At 35.8% G+C, this 12716-nt stretch overlaps 1 protein-coding gene across 2 annotated transcripts in view; it reads left to right on the top strand.

Annotated features, from left to right (window-relative positions):
• Positions 1-12004, top strand: part of CD96 (CD96 molecule) — a 90381-nt gene extending 78377 nt beyond the window's left edge. Inside the window, exons 11-14 of one of the 2 annotated variants that reach the window (XM_019715190.3) lie at positions 5423-5485; positions 6301-6390; positions 9468-9588; positions 11609-12004. In XM_019715190.3, coding sequence (XP_019570749.3) covers positions 5423-5485; positions 6301-6390; positions 9468-9588; positions 11609-11717 — 383 coding nt within the window. In that variant the 3' untranslated portion in view covers positions 11718-12004. The remainder of the gene's footprint in view (positions 1-5422; positions 5486-6300; positions 6391-9467; positions 9589-11608) is intronic. The other variant, XM_074332170.2, reaches the window with a different exon arrangement.
• The last annotated feature ends 712 nt before the right edge of the window (positions 12005-12716 follow it).

Raw genomic sequence — 12716 nt, 5'->3', positions numbered from 1 at the left:
AAACTTTTTAGTTTGACGTAATCCCATGTTTATTTTTCCTCTTACTTCGCTTGCCCAAGGGGATATATCAGTAAAAATCTTACTCTGAGTAATATTTGTAAACTTTCTTCCTATATTTTCTTCTAGGAGTTTTGTGGTTTCAGAGCTTACATTTAAGTCTTTAATACATTTTGAATTTATTCTTATATATGGTGTAAGAAGGTGGTCCATTTCACTTTTTTGCATGTGTCTGTCCAGGTTTCCCAGCACCATCTATTGAATAAACTGTCTTTACCCCACTGTAAATTCTTGCTTCCATTGTCGTTGATTAATGACCTTATAGGCATGGATTTATTTCTGGGCTCTCTATTCTGTTCCATTGATCTATGTGTCTGTTTTTATGCCAGTACCATGCTGTTTTGATTACTATAGCCTTGTAGTATAATTTGATGTCAGGTATCGTTGTACCTCCCACTTTGTTCTTATTTCTCAAGATTGCTGAGGCTATCCGGGGTCTTTTATGGTTCTATGTAAATTTTAGGATTATATGTTCTATTTCTGTGAAAAACGTCCTTGGTAGTTTGATAGGAATTGTGTTGAATCTGCATGTTGTCTTAGGCAGTATGGACATTTTAACTATATTAATTATTTCTATCCATGAGCATGGTTTGTATTTCCATCTATTGTATCTTCTTTAATTTCTCTCTGCAGTGTCTTATAATTTTCCGAGTACAGGTCTTTCACTTCCTTGCTTAAATTTATTCCTAGGTATTTTATAGTCTTTAAAGCAATTATAAATGGGACTGTTTTCTTAATTTCTCCTTCTGATATTTTATTATTGGTGTATACAAATGTAACTGATTTCTGAATATTAATTTTGTATCCTGCTACTTTACTAAATTCATTTATCAGTTCTAATAGTTTTTTGGTGGAGTCTTTGGGGTTCTCTATGTATAGTATCATGTCATCTGCATATAATGACAATTTTACTTCCTCCTTACAATTTGGAGGCCTTTTATTTCGTTTTCTTGTCTAATTGTTGTGGCTAGAACTTCCAGAACTATGTTGAATAGAAGTGGAGAAAGTGGGCAACTTTGCCTTGTGTCTGATCTTAAGGGGAATGGTTTTAGCTTTTCCCCACTGAGTATGCTGTTAGCTATGGGTTTATCATATATGGCCATTATTACATTGAGATATTGTCCCTCTGTTCCCACTTTCTTAAGAATTTTTATCATAAATGGCTGCTGGATTTTGTCAAATGCTTTCCTGCATCAATTGATATGATCATATGATTTTTATTTTTCATTTTGTTAATGTGATGTATCACATTAATTGATTTGTGGATGTAGAACCAACCTTGCATACCAGGAATGAATCCCACTTGATCATGGTGTATGATCTTTTTAATGTATTGCTGAATTCTCTTTTCTAATATTCTGTTGAGAATTTTTGCATCTGTGCTCATTAGGGATATCAGCCTACAGTTTTCTTTTTTTGTAACGTCTTTGTTTAATTTGGGGATCAGGGGATAGTGGCCTCGTAAAAAGTGTTTAGGAGGCTACCCTCCTTCTGGATTTTTTGGAATAGTTTGAGGTGAATAGGTGATAATTCTTTTTTGACTCTTTTGTAAAATTCCGCTGTAAAACCATCCGGCTCAGGGTTTTTATTTGTTGGGAGCTTGTTGATTACTGATTCAATTTCCCTGGTGGTAATCAGTCTATTCAGGTTTTCCGTTTCTTCTTGAGTTAGCCTTGGAAGGTTGTATGCTTCTAGAAAATTGTCCATTTCTTCCAGATTGTCTAATTTGTTGACATATAGTTGCTGATAGTAATTTCTTAAAATTTTTTTGTATTTCTGTGGTGTCTGTTGTCACTTCTCCTCTTTCCTTTCTGATTTTATTAATTTGGGTCCTCTTTTTTTTTTTTTTTATGAGTTTGGCTAAAGGTTTGTCAATTTTGCTTATCTTCTTGAAAAACCAGCTCTTGGATTCATTGATCTTTTGTATTGTTTTTGTTTTTTTCTTCTTTTTTTATCTCTATTTCATTTATTTCCACTCTGATCTTTGTTATCTCCTTCCTTGTACTCCCTTTGGGCTTATTTTGCTATTCTTTTTCCAGATCCCTTAAGTGCAAGGATAACCTGTTGATTTGTGACTTTTCTTGTTTCTTTGGGTAGGTTTCATTGCTATGAATTTCCCTCTTAGGACTGCTTTCGCTGCATCTGATAGATTTTGGGTCGTCATGTTTTCATTTTCGTTTGTCTCAAGATATCTTTTGATTTCTTCCTTGATCTCATGGTTGACCCATTCATTATTTAGTAACATGTTATTCAGCCTCCATGTATTTGTGTGTCTTCCAATATTTTTCCTGAAGTTTATTTCTAATTTCATAGCACTGTGATCAGAGAAGACACTTGGTATGATTTCAATTTTCTTAGATTTATTGAGACTTGTTTTGTGACTTAACATGTGGTTTATCGTGGAATATGTTCCATGTGTATTCTGCAGCTTTGAGGTGAAATGCTCTGAAAATATCGATTAATTCCAAGGGGTCCAATGTGTCATTTAAGGCCACTGTTTCCATATTTATTTTTTGTCTGGAGGACCTGTCCCTTGTTGTCAGTGGTGTGTTGAAGACCCCTCCTATGATAGCGTTACTGTTGATCTCTCTCTTTATGTCAGTCAATATCCTGTTTATATATTTAGGTGCTCCTATTTTGGCTGCATAGATATTGGCTAGGGTTATGTCCTCTTGTCAGATTGAGCCCTTTATTATTATGTAGTGCCCATCTTTGTCTTTTAATATATTCTTCATTTTAAAGTCTATTTGGTCAGATATAAGTATTGCAACTCCAGCTTTTTTCTCATTTCCATTTGCATGAAATATCTTACTCTAACTCCTCACTTTCAGCCTGTGTGTGTCTTTTGATCTGAGGTGAGTCTCTTGTATACAGTATATGCAAGGGTCTTGTTTTCTTATCCACTCAGTCTTCTCTACCCTATGTCTTTTGATGGGAGCATTTAATCCATTTATATTTAAGGATTATTGATAGGTATACAGTTATTGCCATTTTGTTATTTGTATTTCTGGTGTTCATTAGTTAGATTGTTTTCATCTTTCTTCTGTTTACAGAAGCCCTTTTAAGATTTCCTTCATTGCTGGCTTGGTGGTAATGAATTTCTTTAGCTTATTCTTTTCTGTGAAGCTCTTTATCTCTCCTTCAATTTTAAATGATAGCCTTGCTGGATAAAGCAGTCTACATTATAGGCCTTTGTTTTTCATCACTTTGAATACCTCCTGCCACTCCCTTCTGGCCTGCAAAGTTTCTGTAGAAAAGTCGTTTGATAGTATGATAGGAGTTCCCTTGTATGTAACCCACTGTCTTTCTCTTGCTACTTGTAGGATTCTCTCTTTGTCTTTAACCTTGTCATTTTTATTATAATGTGTCTTGGTGTGGGCCTGTTTGGGTTCATCTTGGTTGGAACTCTCTGCACTTCCTGGGCTTGTATGTCAGTTTCCTTCACCAGGGTAGGGAAGTTTTTGGTCATTATTACTTCAAATATGTTCTCGATCCTTTGCTACCCCTCTTCACCTTCTGGTATTCCTCTGATGTGCATTTTGTTGCACTTGATGTTATCGCACAGGTCTCTTAAAAAGCATTTTCATTGTTTTTTATTCTTTTTTCTTTTTGTTGTTCCACTTGGATGATCTACACTAACTTGTCTTCTAAATTGCTGTTTGATCCTCTGCCTCATTTAACCTGCTGGTAATTCCTTCAAGTGTGTTCTGTATTTCAGTTATTGTATTCTTTAGTTCTAACTGGTTGTTCTTTATGATTTCTCTATCCTTCTTTATGTCGTCACTAAGCTCCTTAAACATTCTTATTATCAGTGTTCTGAACTCTGTCTCTAATAGCTTGGTTACTTCTATTCATTTGGTTCCAATTCTGGATGTTTCGTCTGTTCTTTTATTTGGGACATGTTTCTTTGTTTCCCCATTCTGGTTGACTCTCTGTTTGCTTCAATGTATTAGGTAGATCCCCTAGAGTTCTCAGTCTTTTCTGGGTGATCTTATGTAGTATGTGTCCTTTATATTTGATTTGCACCACTTCCCTATTCTCCTGTGCATGTGCTCCAAAGGTGACCCCTGTGTTGTGCCCCAATTTATTTTCATAGTTGTTGCTCTTTGTCAGTCAAATTCCTGACTTAATGGATTAACCATTAAAAATCGGCATTAAAAAATTTATCAGTCCATCATCATCTATAGACCTTTGTATTTTGTCTAGAACAAAAAAATAGTCAAGATCACAGGTGGAGGGTCAGAGAATTATATTGAAGACAAAAAACATCTCCCTGGCCTAGTCAAATTCAAAATAGCTATGTACAAAACCATGCTTAACTGTGGGGTGACTCCACGTGGAAGTAGCTATGACAGACTGTCCTGTGAGCAATCCCTGGAAAGCACTGAAGTATACCTCTTTTGAAGGATCTGATAACATACCTTTGTCTACAGCTGCAACTGCCACTGGCGTTCAGGGAGAAACCAAGAAAGGGGAGGGCTAAGGGGTTTTTTAAATGTTTATTTTATTTTTGTTTTGCTTGTTTGTTTTGGTTTGAGCACACAAGAAAGCACTTGACTTGGAAAATCATGTATGCTAATGTATTAAATAAATGAGCATACTACTCATGTACTACTATAGTTATTTTACTTGACATCACATTATAGGCCTGTTATCAAATACAGATATGTGGAGCTGGCCAAGAAGTAGATTTTTCTTGCCAGAGATGAGAAACTAAACAAAATGAGTTGATAGATCTATTTCAAAAGCCATATGTGCTGCCTGAGTTTGCTGCCATGCACTTAAAGGGAAGGTTTGCCTCTGAAGGCATCAGAAGGGCTCACTCAGCAGCTAACAGCCTGTGACCATAGGTGTCTGATAATTCAGTATTAACTCAGTACAGTTTTCACAATTAAACAAGAATGTCAGTTTACCCACAAATACAAACAATTTTGTTCTCTTGTGCATGTTCCACCAAAGTCTTCAAAAGTCCTATTTCCACCTGTTAGTGATCAAAGTCCACCATGACACACCTGGGCTTTCGTTCTCTCCTATTCTTTTAGCTCATTTATGGGATGGAAAGGAGAACAGCCACAACACATTCTCTATGGTTGTAAGAACCTCTCCTAGTGTTTTCCCTCCGTCCCTTCTTCCTTCTCCTAAGTGGCTATGATCAAAACCTTCCCTGTTAGAGACATCTAGACACAGCATGCCCTGAACTCCCACTTTATTTTCAGACATTCTATGCATGTAGAGTTCAATGATCTTGCTTTAAATGTTCATTAATATCCCTTTTTCGTAATTATTAGATTCAATTAAAAGTCAAGAAGAGAAAATAACTGGTCTTACACAAATCAATTCTTTCAATATGTTTTTCCTTTATCAGCGTCATCGATACCTAGTGAAACGTCCAGTTCATCCCCCTCAAGTGCAGGCGCGACACTTTATGGTGAGTAATTGGGGAAGACGTAGGATCAAGGAAGATAGTGATCTGCTTTATCTGGACAAAGATGGAAAAACAAGGACTGATAAGAAGCCAATCTCAGATAAGTATTTAAACGTGCTTCTTGATAATGAAAATGACAGTGATGATGAAAATGACTGAATGAAACCAAAATTCTTCTGAACCTCTCAAAGATGATAGAGACCAAGTTTTTTTATTTGTCTCTACTTCATTTAAAAATGAAATCTATATAATATTTTTCTTTGGTCAATTAAATCCATTAAAATGCATTTTAAGTTTTATTTTTCCATTGGAAAATGGAGCGATTCATCAGCATGGATTTATCTACTTGAACTTTGCAAAGAAAATTTATTTTGGTTTTTTCAAACACGTTAGAGTGAGGAGAATCAGTATTTTGATTGGCTGGATCTCTGATACCCTGTTATCAAATACAGATATGTGGAATAGGGATAGGCCTCATCTTTCCATAACCCTCACTTAAGGCATTTTACCATAACCACTTAAATTTCTTATGGAGATTCTCTAACAGATATCATTTCGTTGTGTGTGCAGAATAGCATCTCTTTTATTCAATAAACTAATAGGAAATTTCACTCTTTTGGTAGCTGTTCGACCCTAGGATCCTAACCTTGCTGTAGATTGGTCCTTACTAAATTTTACGCATGATATTTTAAGAGCATTTGAGCCATTCCAATTAAGCTCTTTCTAATAACAAGTGAAATCCAATCATGATTTTCCACCATTTAATCAGGTTGAGATAACTGTTATGATCAGTTCAGATATCCCCTTTGTATCCCTAGGTGATGTCTTCACCAACACAACCAAAGCATTTTCAGAAGTTCCTACAACTGCCAATGGATCTACTAAAAATAATTACATCCATATCACTGGTGAGTCATTTGCCATTTATTTTTTGGATTTTGGATTTTATTCACTTAACAAATATTTATTGTCTACCATTTGTTAGGCACTGTGCCAGTTATTTGGTAGACAGTGAAAACACTGGCCTCCTGAAGATTGTAATCTATTTGAGATGATATATAGTAAATAAGTAACCATACAATTAAATTTATTTTGTGACAAATGCTGTGATATAATACAAGGTGTTGTTAGAGTCTAACAGAAAGATCTGATTTTAATTGGGGAACAGGAAAGAACTTTCTGAGAATATATTTAAATTAAAATCTGAAAAATGAATAAGAATTAGCCAAGTGAAAAGTAGTGAGAAACATTTAAGTGTTGTGAAAATATAGTCTGAGGCAAGAAAGAGATCGTTGGAACAGAGTATTCCTGTAATTCAACTAACAAAATTTTGTCAATGCTAAATATAATCCCTTGTTTTATATCCTAAGAGAGCAGCGGATTCAATAAAGTTAGGACCCTCCCAGTGTTTAAAAACCCTCCGAGGTTTTTATTGTAAATTCAGAGGCATAATCAACTCTTTTATTTCAAGGTGTGTTCACCTGACTAATGAACTCTTCATCTGGGTACTCAGCTTATTTTATTAAATTGAAGGTGGTGCAGTCCTTAGATAATTAGAGCATCATCCTGCATACAACACTACAACAGAGCTCCAAACTGAGGGCCTACCAATATCTCCTTAAGTCATTGGTGTCTTCAAGAACTTCCTCCTTTAGAAAGGGGGCAAGATGGGAGCTCTGCTTCTCCACTAAGACATTACTGAAGTCAACAGTCTCATTTTCTAGATTTGGTTGGGAGAAAATGTGTAAACATTGGTATAACACCCATTTAAAACCTTTTGTCCTTTCATCTCTCTAAAACTTGGCGAGCAAAATGTTATATCCCACAGTATTACTAGTGTAGAGCCTAGTAAATTTTAACTTGACTAAAATGGAATTTTGTGTAGTCCTGAGTTGGCCGTCTGTATGATTGTTTTTTCTGTGATCGTGATACTCTAATGGTTTGAATCACTGTGAACTGTCTAGCCACCTGTACATACACAGTAGCACATGGTTATATGACATATTATAGGACTAGGTGAGATTCCAGAGTGCCATCAGTGTCTACTGTGACAGGGCCGAAGTAGGGTGAGCATCAGGGAGACCGCAAATCCCTGGATGTGTATGTAAGAGAAAAAGTCTTCCATACTGATAACTAATGTTCACATGACAGCATCACGTAGCTGCAGTTCAAACTATGCAAAACATAGAAAAGATTTGGTAACTAACATTTTAAATCCAGTTTTTCAGCCGATCTCTCTCTTTTATTTATTTATTTTTCAGACTTTGCTGTATGAAAAGCAGTGTGATAAACCTAGGCAACAAAAGAAATTAAAAACCTTAGTCTCCACCTACAAGCAGTTTATAATCTAGTTAAAACAATAAAAGAAAATCAATCCAGATAATTCTGATATAAAAATGCACTTTTTTGCCCTAATGATCTATGTACTCTAACAAGCTAAAGGTCTATGTGTAACGTATAAGGAATTTCGCTGGAATGTTGTTAGAAATAGCAAAAGCCTGGAAACAATTTAACCACTAAAAGTAAGAGACCAATTAAATAAATTATGGTAGATTCATACAATGGGAAACTAGCCAGTCATTTAATCGAATGAGGTAAATCCCTATATGTATTTTTGGGAAAGTATTCCAAGAAAGATTTTTAAGAGAAAGAAACCAGGGGACAGAACAGTATGTATAGTGTACCCGATTTGTAATAAAAGGGATATATAGTCATGATACATATATATGTTTACATATGCATGGAAAATTTCTGGTGGGATACATAATTAACAATTGAAAGTCACTGCCTCCCTCTAGTATGGATAACTGGCACCTGAAGTAGTAAGGACACTTCCTTTTCATCATAGTTTTATATTTCTGTGCTCTTTGAATTTTTAATATGATCATAAAATATAGTTGAAAAGGAAAAAATTAAGTAACTATGTAATTATAAATAGTCCCTTTTATTTTCTGCCAAGTAGAACCAGAGAATCTTATTTCTCAAGAGAGTTAATTTTCTTAATTCTTTCTTCATGTTAGAGAAAAAGTAAAACCATTCAGAATATGATATTATATTGCTTCTGGTCTAGAATCCACAATATTTGAAAGTCTTTGATTCATGCAGTTTGATTTAGTATTCAAATGTTAGAAATTTAATGAGTGAGCTGAGTATGGGTATAGTCGGCATGGATAAGAAAAATCAGTCCATTGATTACTCACCAATATAATTTTAGCCAGCCCTTTATTTTCAACTTCCTCCTCTCAGACCACAGAAACAGCAAAACTGACCGATTTCAGTTTTACCCCTTTTGCACCTTCTCCCCTTTCTATTGCTGAAATGGCTAGGGGGGAGGGGAAAAGAAAGAAAAAGAGGGAGAGGTATAGAAAAGGATTAGAAAGCCTCTACCCTGGATATGATTCCTTGAGTGACATTAAAATGAGAAGCCTTGGATGGTGGTCCTTTCAGCACTACAATTCCATAGGTCTTAGCTAGGCCTTCTCAGCTTTGACCTTTTGGAGCTTTGGAAAGTTATACTCTTTCTTGCCCTTCCTAACAACTAATAGTCCATAAAGCACTTAATGACTCATTCAAGAATAAGAAAATCCAAAACTAGACCACTGCTTCACGTATAAAGTTTTCTTTACTAGAGTAAATTTGGAATACAAAATTTACAGATTATTATTTTTTATTTATTTATTCTTACAAATAACATTTCATTGTGTACCATGTGACAGGAATTATCCCGGGCCTTGGGAAAATGAAAGAAAAGATCAGTTGTAGTGCATTCTAACAAGAAAGACGTTCATGTTAAAAAAGTAATTGTGTAAATGCTAAGCCAGAAACAAGAACAAGGCATAAACATGATCCCAGAGCCTGACTGGTTAATGAACATCTCCTGGGCCTTAGAGAAAACATGTTCAGTAGATGAAATAGTTCAATTAATCCTGGTTTCCAGTTGCCAGAGTTTGGCATTAAACCTCATCTCTCTTCCTCCCCTTTTCAGGTATTGTTACTAAGACCAAAGATGGAATGTCCTGGCCAGTTATTGTAGCAGCTTTGCTCTTTTTCTGCCTGGCATTGTTTGGTCTTGGAGTGAGAAAATGGTGTCAATACCAAAAAGAAATGTGAGTATAATTCTGACAAATGCAGAACCAGTTACTTTTTCAGTACGCAATATTCACTCAGCACTTTAAATATCATTCCTATATAGAATACCTCTTATATTTAACTGAGGAAATGTGGCCCAGAGAAGCTCAGAGAGGCTATGTAGTTTTCTCAGCACCACACAGTTGGGATTAGATGCACAACTTCTGACTTGGTATCTGCTCTGCCTGCCTACACTGTAACACTCATCAGATGAAACAAGCCAGTGGGCATGAAATAAAAACTGAACCTCACCTCAGAATTGAAAATAATTTTTCTTTTAATCTTAAATTATTTTTTTTCATTTTCATGCATCTCTGAACTGCCTGGGCCTACCTGGGCCTAGATACTCAAGTGTGAAATTGAGTGAGAAAGGTAATTTTAAGAAATCTCCAGCTGCTTTTCAGCAGAATGAGCTTTTACTACCCTTTTCTTTTTTCCCCAAGGGAAAAAGAAAGTAAGCAGTTGGTTACCCCTTTTTTTGTCTTACTGAAACATTTTCCAGAACTTTTCTCTCTCCACTCAGCAGTCTGAAATGACATGTAAGGTCAAGCTTCACTTCTCTGACTTGGCTATTTTGGGATCACTCCAGATTAGACCATAATTAGAGGAGACTCATAATGCATAGAGCTGATCTTCCATATGTCTTACGACTACTAAGATAACATTGACCACTGTGCAATGCTTTCTTCTGCTTTCCTTAGAGTATCCTTGAAGACTCTATAAATCTGTGCAGGAAATGCTTCATGGTGAATAAAACACTAAAGCAGTAGTCAGAAATTCTGGTTTCTTGTCCAGTGCTACACTCTGGCCATGATACGACCTTGAGAAATGTATAATTTCCCTGAAAAAAAAATGGAAGCACAAATTTCTTAGAACTTTATCTACCTTTGATATATATTGTCTCCACTAAACATCAGAAAGCCAGGTAATAGGCATCAGGGAATTTTATATTAAAATGAGAAAATGGGGGTCTGAAAATCTGAATTGATGTGGGTTTGTTTTGTTCTGTATTCAAATATCTGCTATACAGAGATGAGAGATCAGATAGATACATAGATACATAGACAGATAGATATATTAATAGATACATCTGGAGAAGTTAAGGTGCTGTAAATTGACAGACAAGGGATGGAGGCGTTTGAGTCACAGACATAAATATACTCAGATATATTTCTGTTTCTTAATATCAAAAGGGCTGGAGCATTTGTATAGCTAAATCCCACACTCACCTATGCTTGATGCATTTCAGACAAGAGATGAGTAGTGCTAATAGAGAACAGCACTTTATACAGAGATGACATTCAGAATGTTCACAGACTAAAAGAGAAGGGCTTCTAGCACTCTCCATCCAGCACCAACCACCTCAGGGATTCAGAAGAGCTGTACTTCCCACTGTCACCGTATCCTCACAGTACACAATGGGTGAACTGGGGGTACGGTTGGCAAAGGACTATTTGAAAAACTTCCGTCTTCTTTGGTCCCTGAATTTTAAAATGTTGTGTCTGAAGGGATGTTTTAATTCGCATAAGAGACACACTTCTTCTGTTAGGAAGCAGTTGCAATGCAGAGTATAGGTTCTGGTTAAAAGACCTATTGCTGGTCTGTTTCTCTTGAGTAAGTTGCTTAAAACCTCTGAGCCTCATTTTTATCTATGAAATGGTGACAGTAATATCCAATTTCTTGGTACAAGTTAAATAATGTTGTAATAAAAATGCTTTGCAAACTATAAAATGCTATTAAATATTAATTAGTGATATTATCATGTTAAGACTAATAAGCAGAAAGTTATGCCAGGAAAATTCTGAGAGAACTAATAGGACATGTCCCTCTCTCTGTTTCCTACTTCAAAGGAATAATATATATATATATATATATATATATATATATATATATATGTAAATATAAATATATATACACATATATGCATATATGTATGTTTATGTCCTTCAGTCACCCCCTCACATTCTTAGCATTGAAAGAGCAATGTTTTATTTGTAGCATGGAAAGACCCCCACCTTTCAAGCCACCTCCACCTCCCATCAAGTACACTTGCATTCAAGAGTCCATTGGAAATGATCTGCCTTTTCATGAGATGGAGACACTCTAGTCCTTTTTGAAATTTGCTATGCAATGAAATCCTGCTAGAATCCTATTGAAAAGATAGATATTGTGCATTATTAAATATTCACCTTCTAGCCAAGCCTCTACTGCTGCTGAAATGAACATCAGAAGAGAATGACCTGTTTCCCGGCAACTCACCCCCTTTCATCTGCATATGCCTTTAAACAAGAATGAGAGGGTGTTGTGCTGACACCCCATGCAATCCGAGAAATGTTCTTGCTTATGTAAGAAGTGCAAATTAGGCTGCTGTCATTAAAAAATACTTGCAGTGTTTATAGTTTTCATTTTAATTCTCTGATTGAGGTGATGACAACGGTTTCAAACATATATTGGTGCCAGATTCCCTTCTCTGGGCTTCTGCCAACATTCTAAACTGTTAGTCAAAATCATGATAATCTCTGAGGTTTGCTGCATTCCCAAGGAAAATTACAAGAAGAAAATGTGAAAGTTCTAGCAAGAGCTGCAAATAATGGGAAAGTACAGTTAGTCTTTATACTGAAATTCTGTTGTTTATTTTTACTGGAGGAAAACAGAATATCTTGCACAAAAACCCAGTTCGAATCTTCTTTCACCCTTGCTCTCATCATGTTCAGCCCAGGATCCTGCCCCATGGGATGAGGAGGGATCAATATGAGCTAAGTGTGAGCTCATTTTCAGCTTTACGTGTGTGTGTCCATAGCGCATGCGTGGCTATCAAACCACTGGCAAACTGTTATATAAGTACGTGAGATACTCTAACCCCAGTTGAACTCATTTAATTCCCACTATTCTCTTTTTCATCTGGGATCTTTCCTGGTCAACCAATCTGCCTGTTTTGATATATCTTGAAACAAATAAAGAGCCTCAAGTCAAACTAGCATGGATGAATTAACCCTGCTCATCTCAATCTTTTATAAAACAATTCAAAGTGAACATATAGGTGATGAGGAAAAAACCTAGTCAGCCTGACCTGCTCTGTATTCAGCAACAGTTTGTGAGTGAATAA

The sequence above is a fragment of the Rhinolophus sinicus genome, chromosome 17 (assembly GCF_057876585.1).
Source record: "Rhinolophus sinicus isolate RSI-liver-muscle chromosome 17, RSI-T2T, whole genome shotgun sequence".
Lineage (NCBI taxonomy): Eukaryota > Metazoa > Chordata > Mammalia > Chiroptera > Rhinolophidae > Rhinolophus > Rhinolophus sinicus.
Note: the sequence above shows the minus strand (reverse complement) of the source record. Positions and strands in the feature narration are given on the sequence as shown.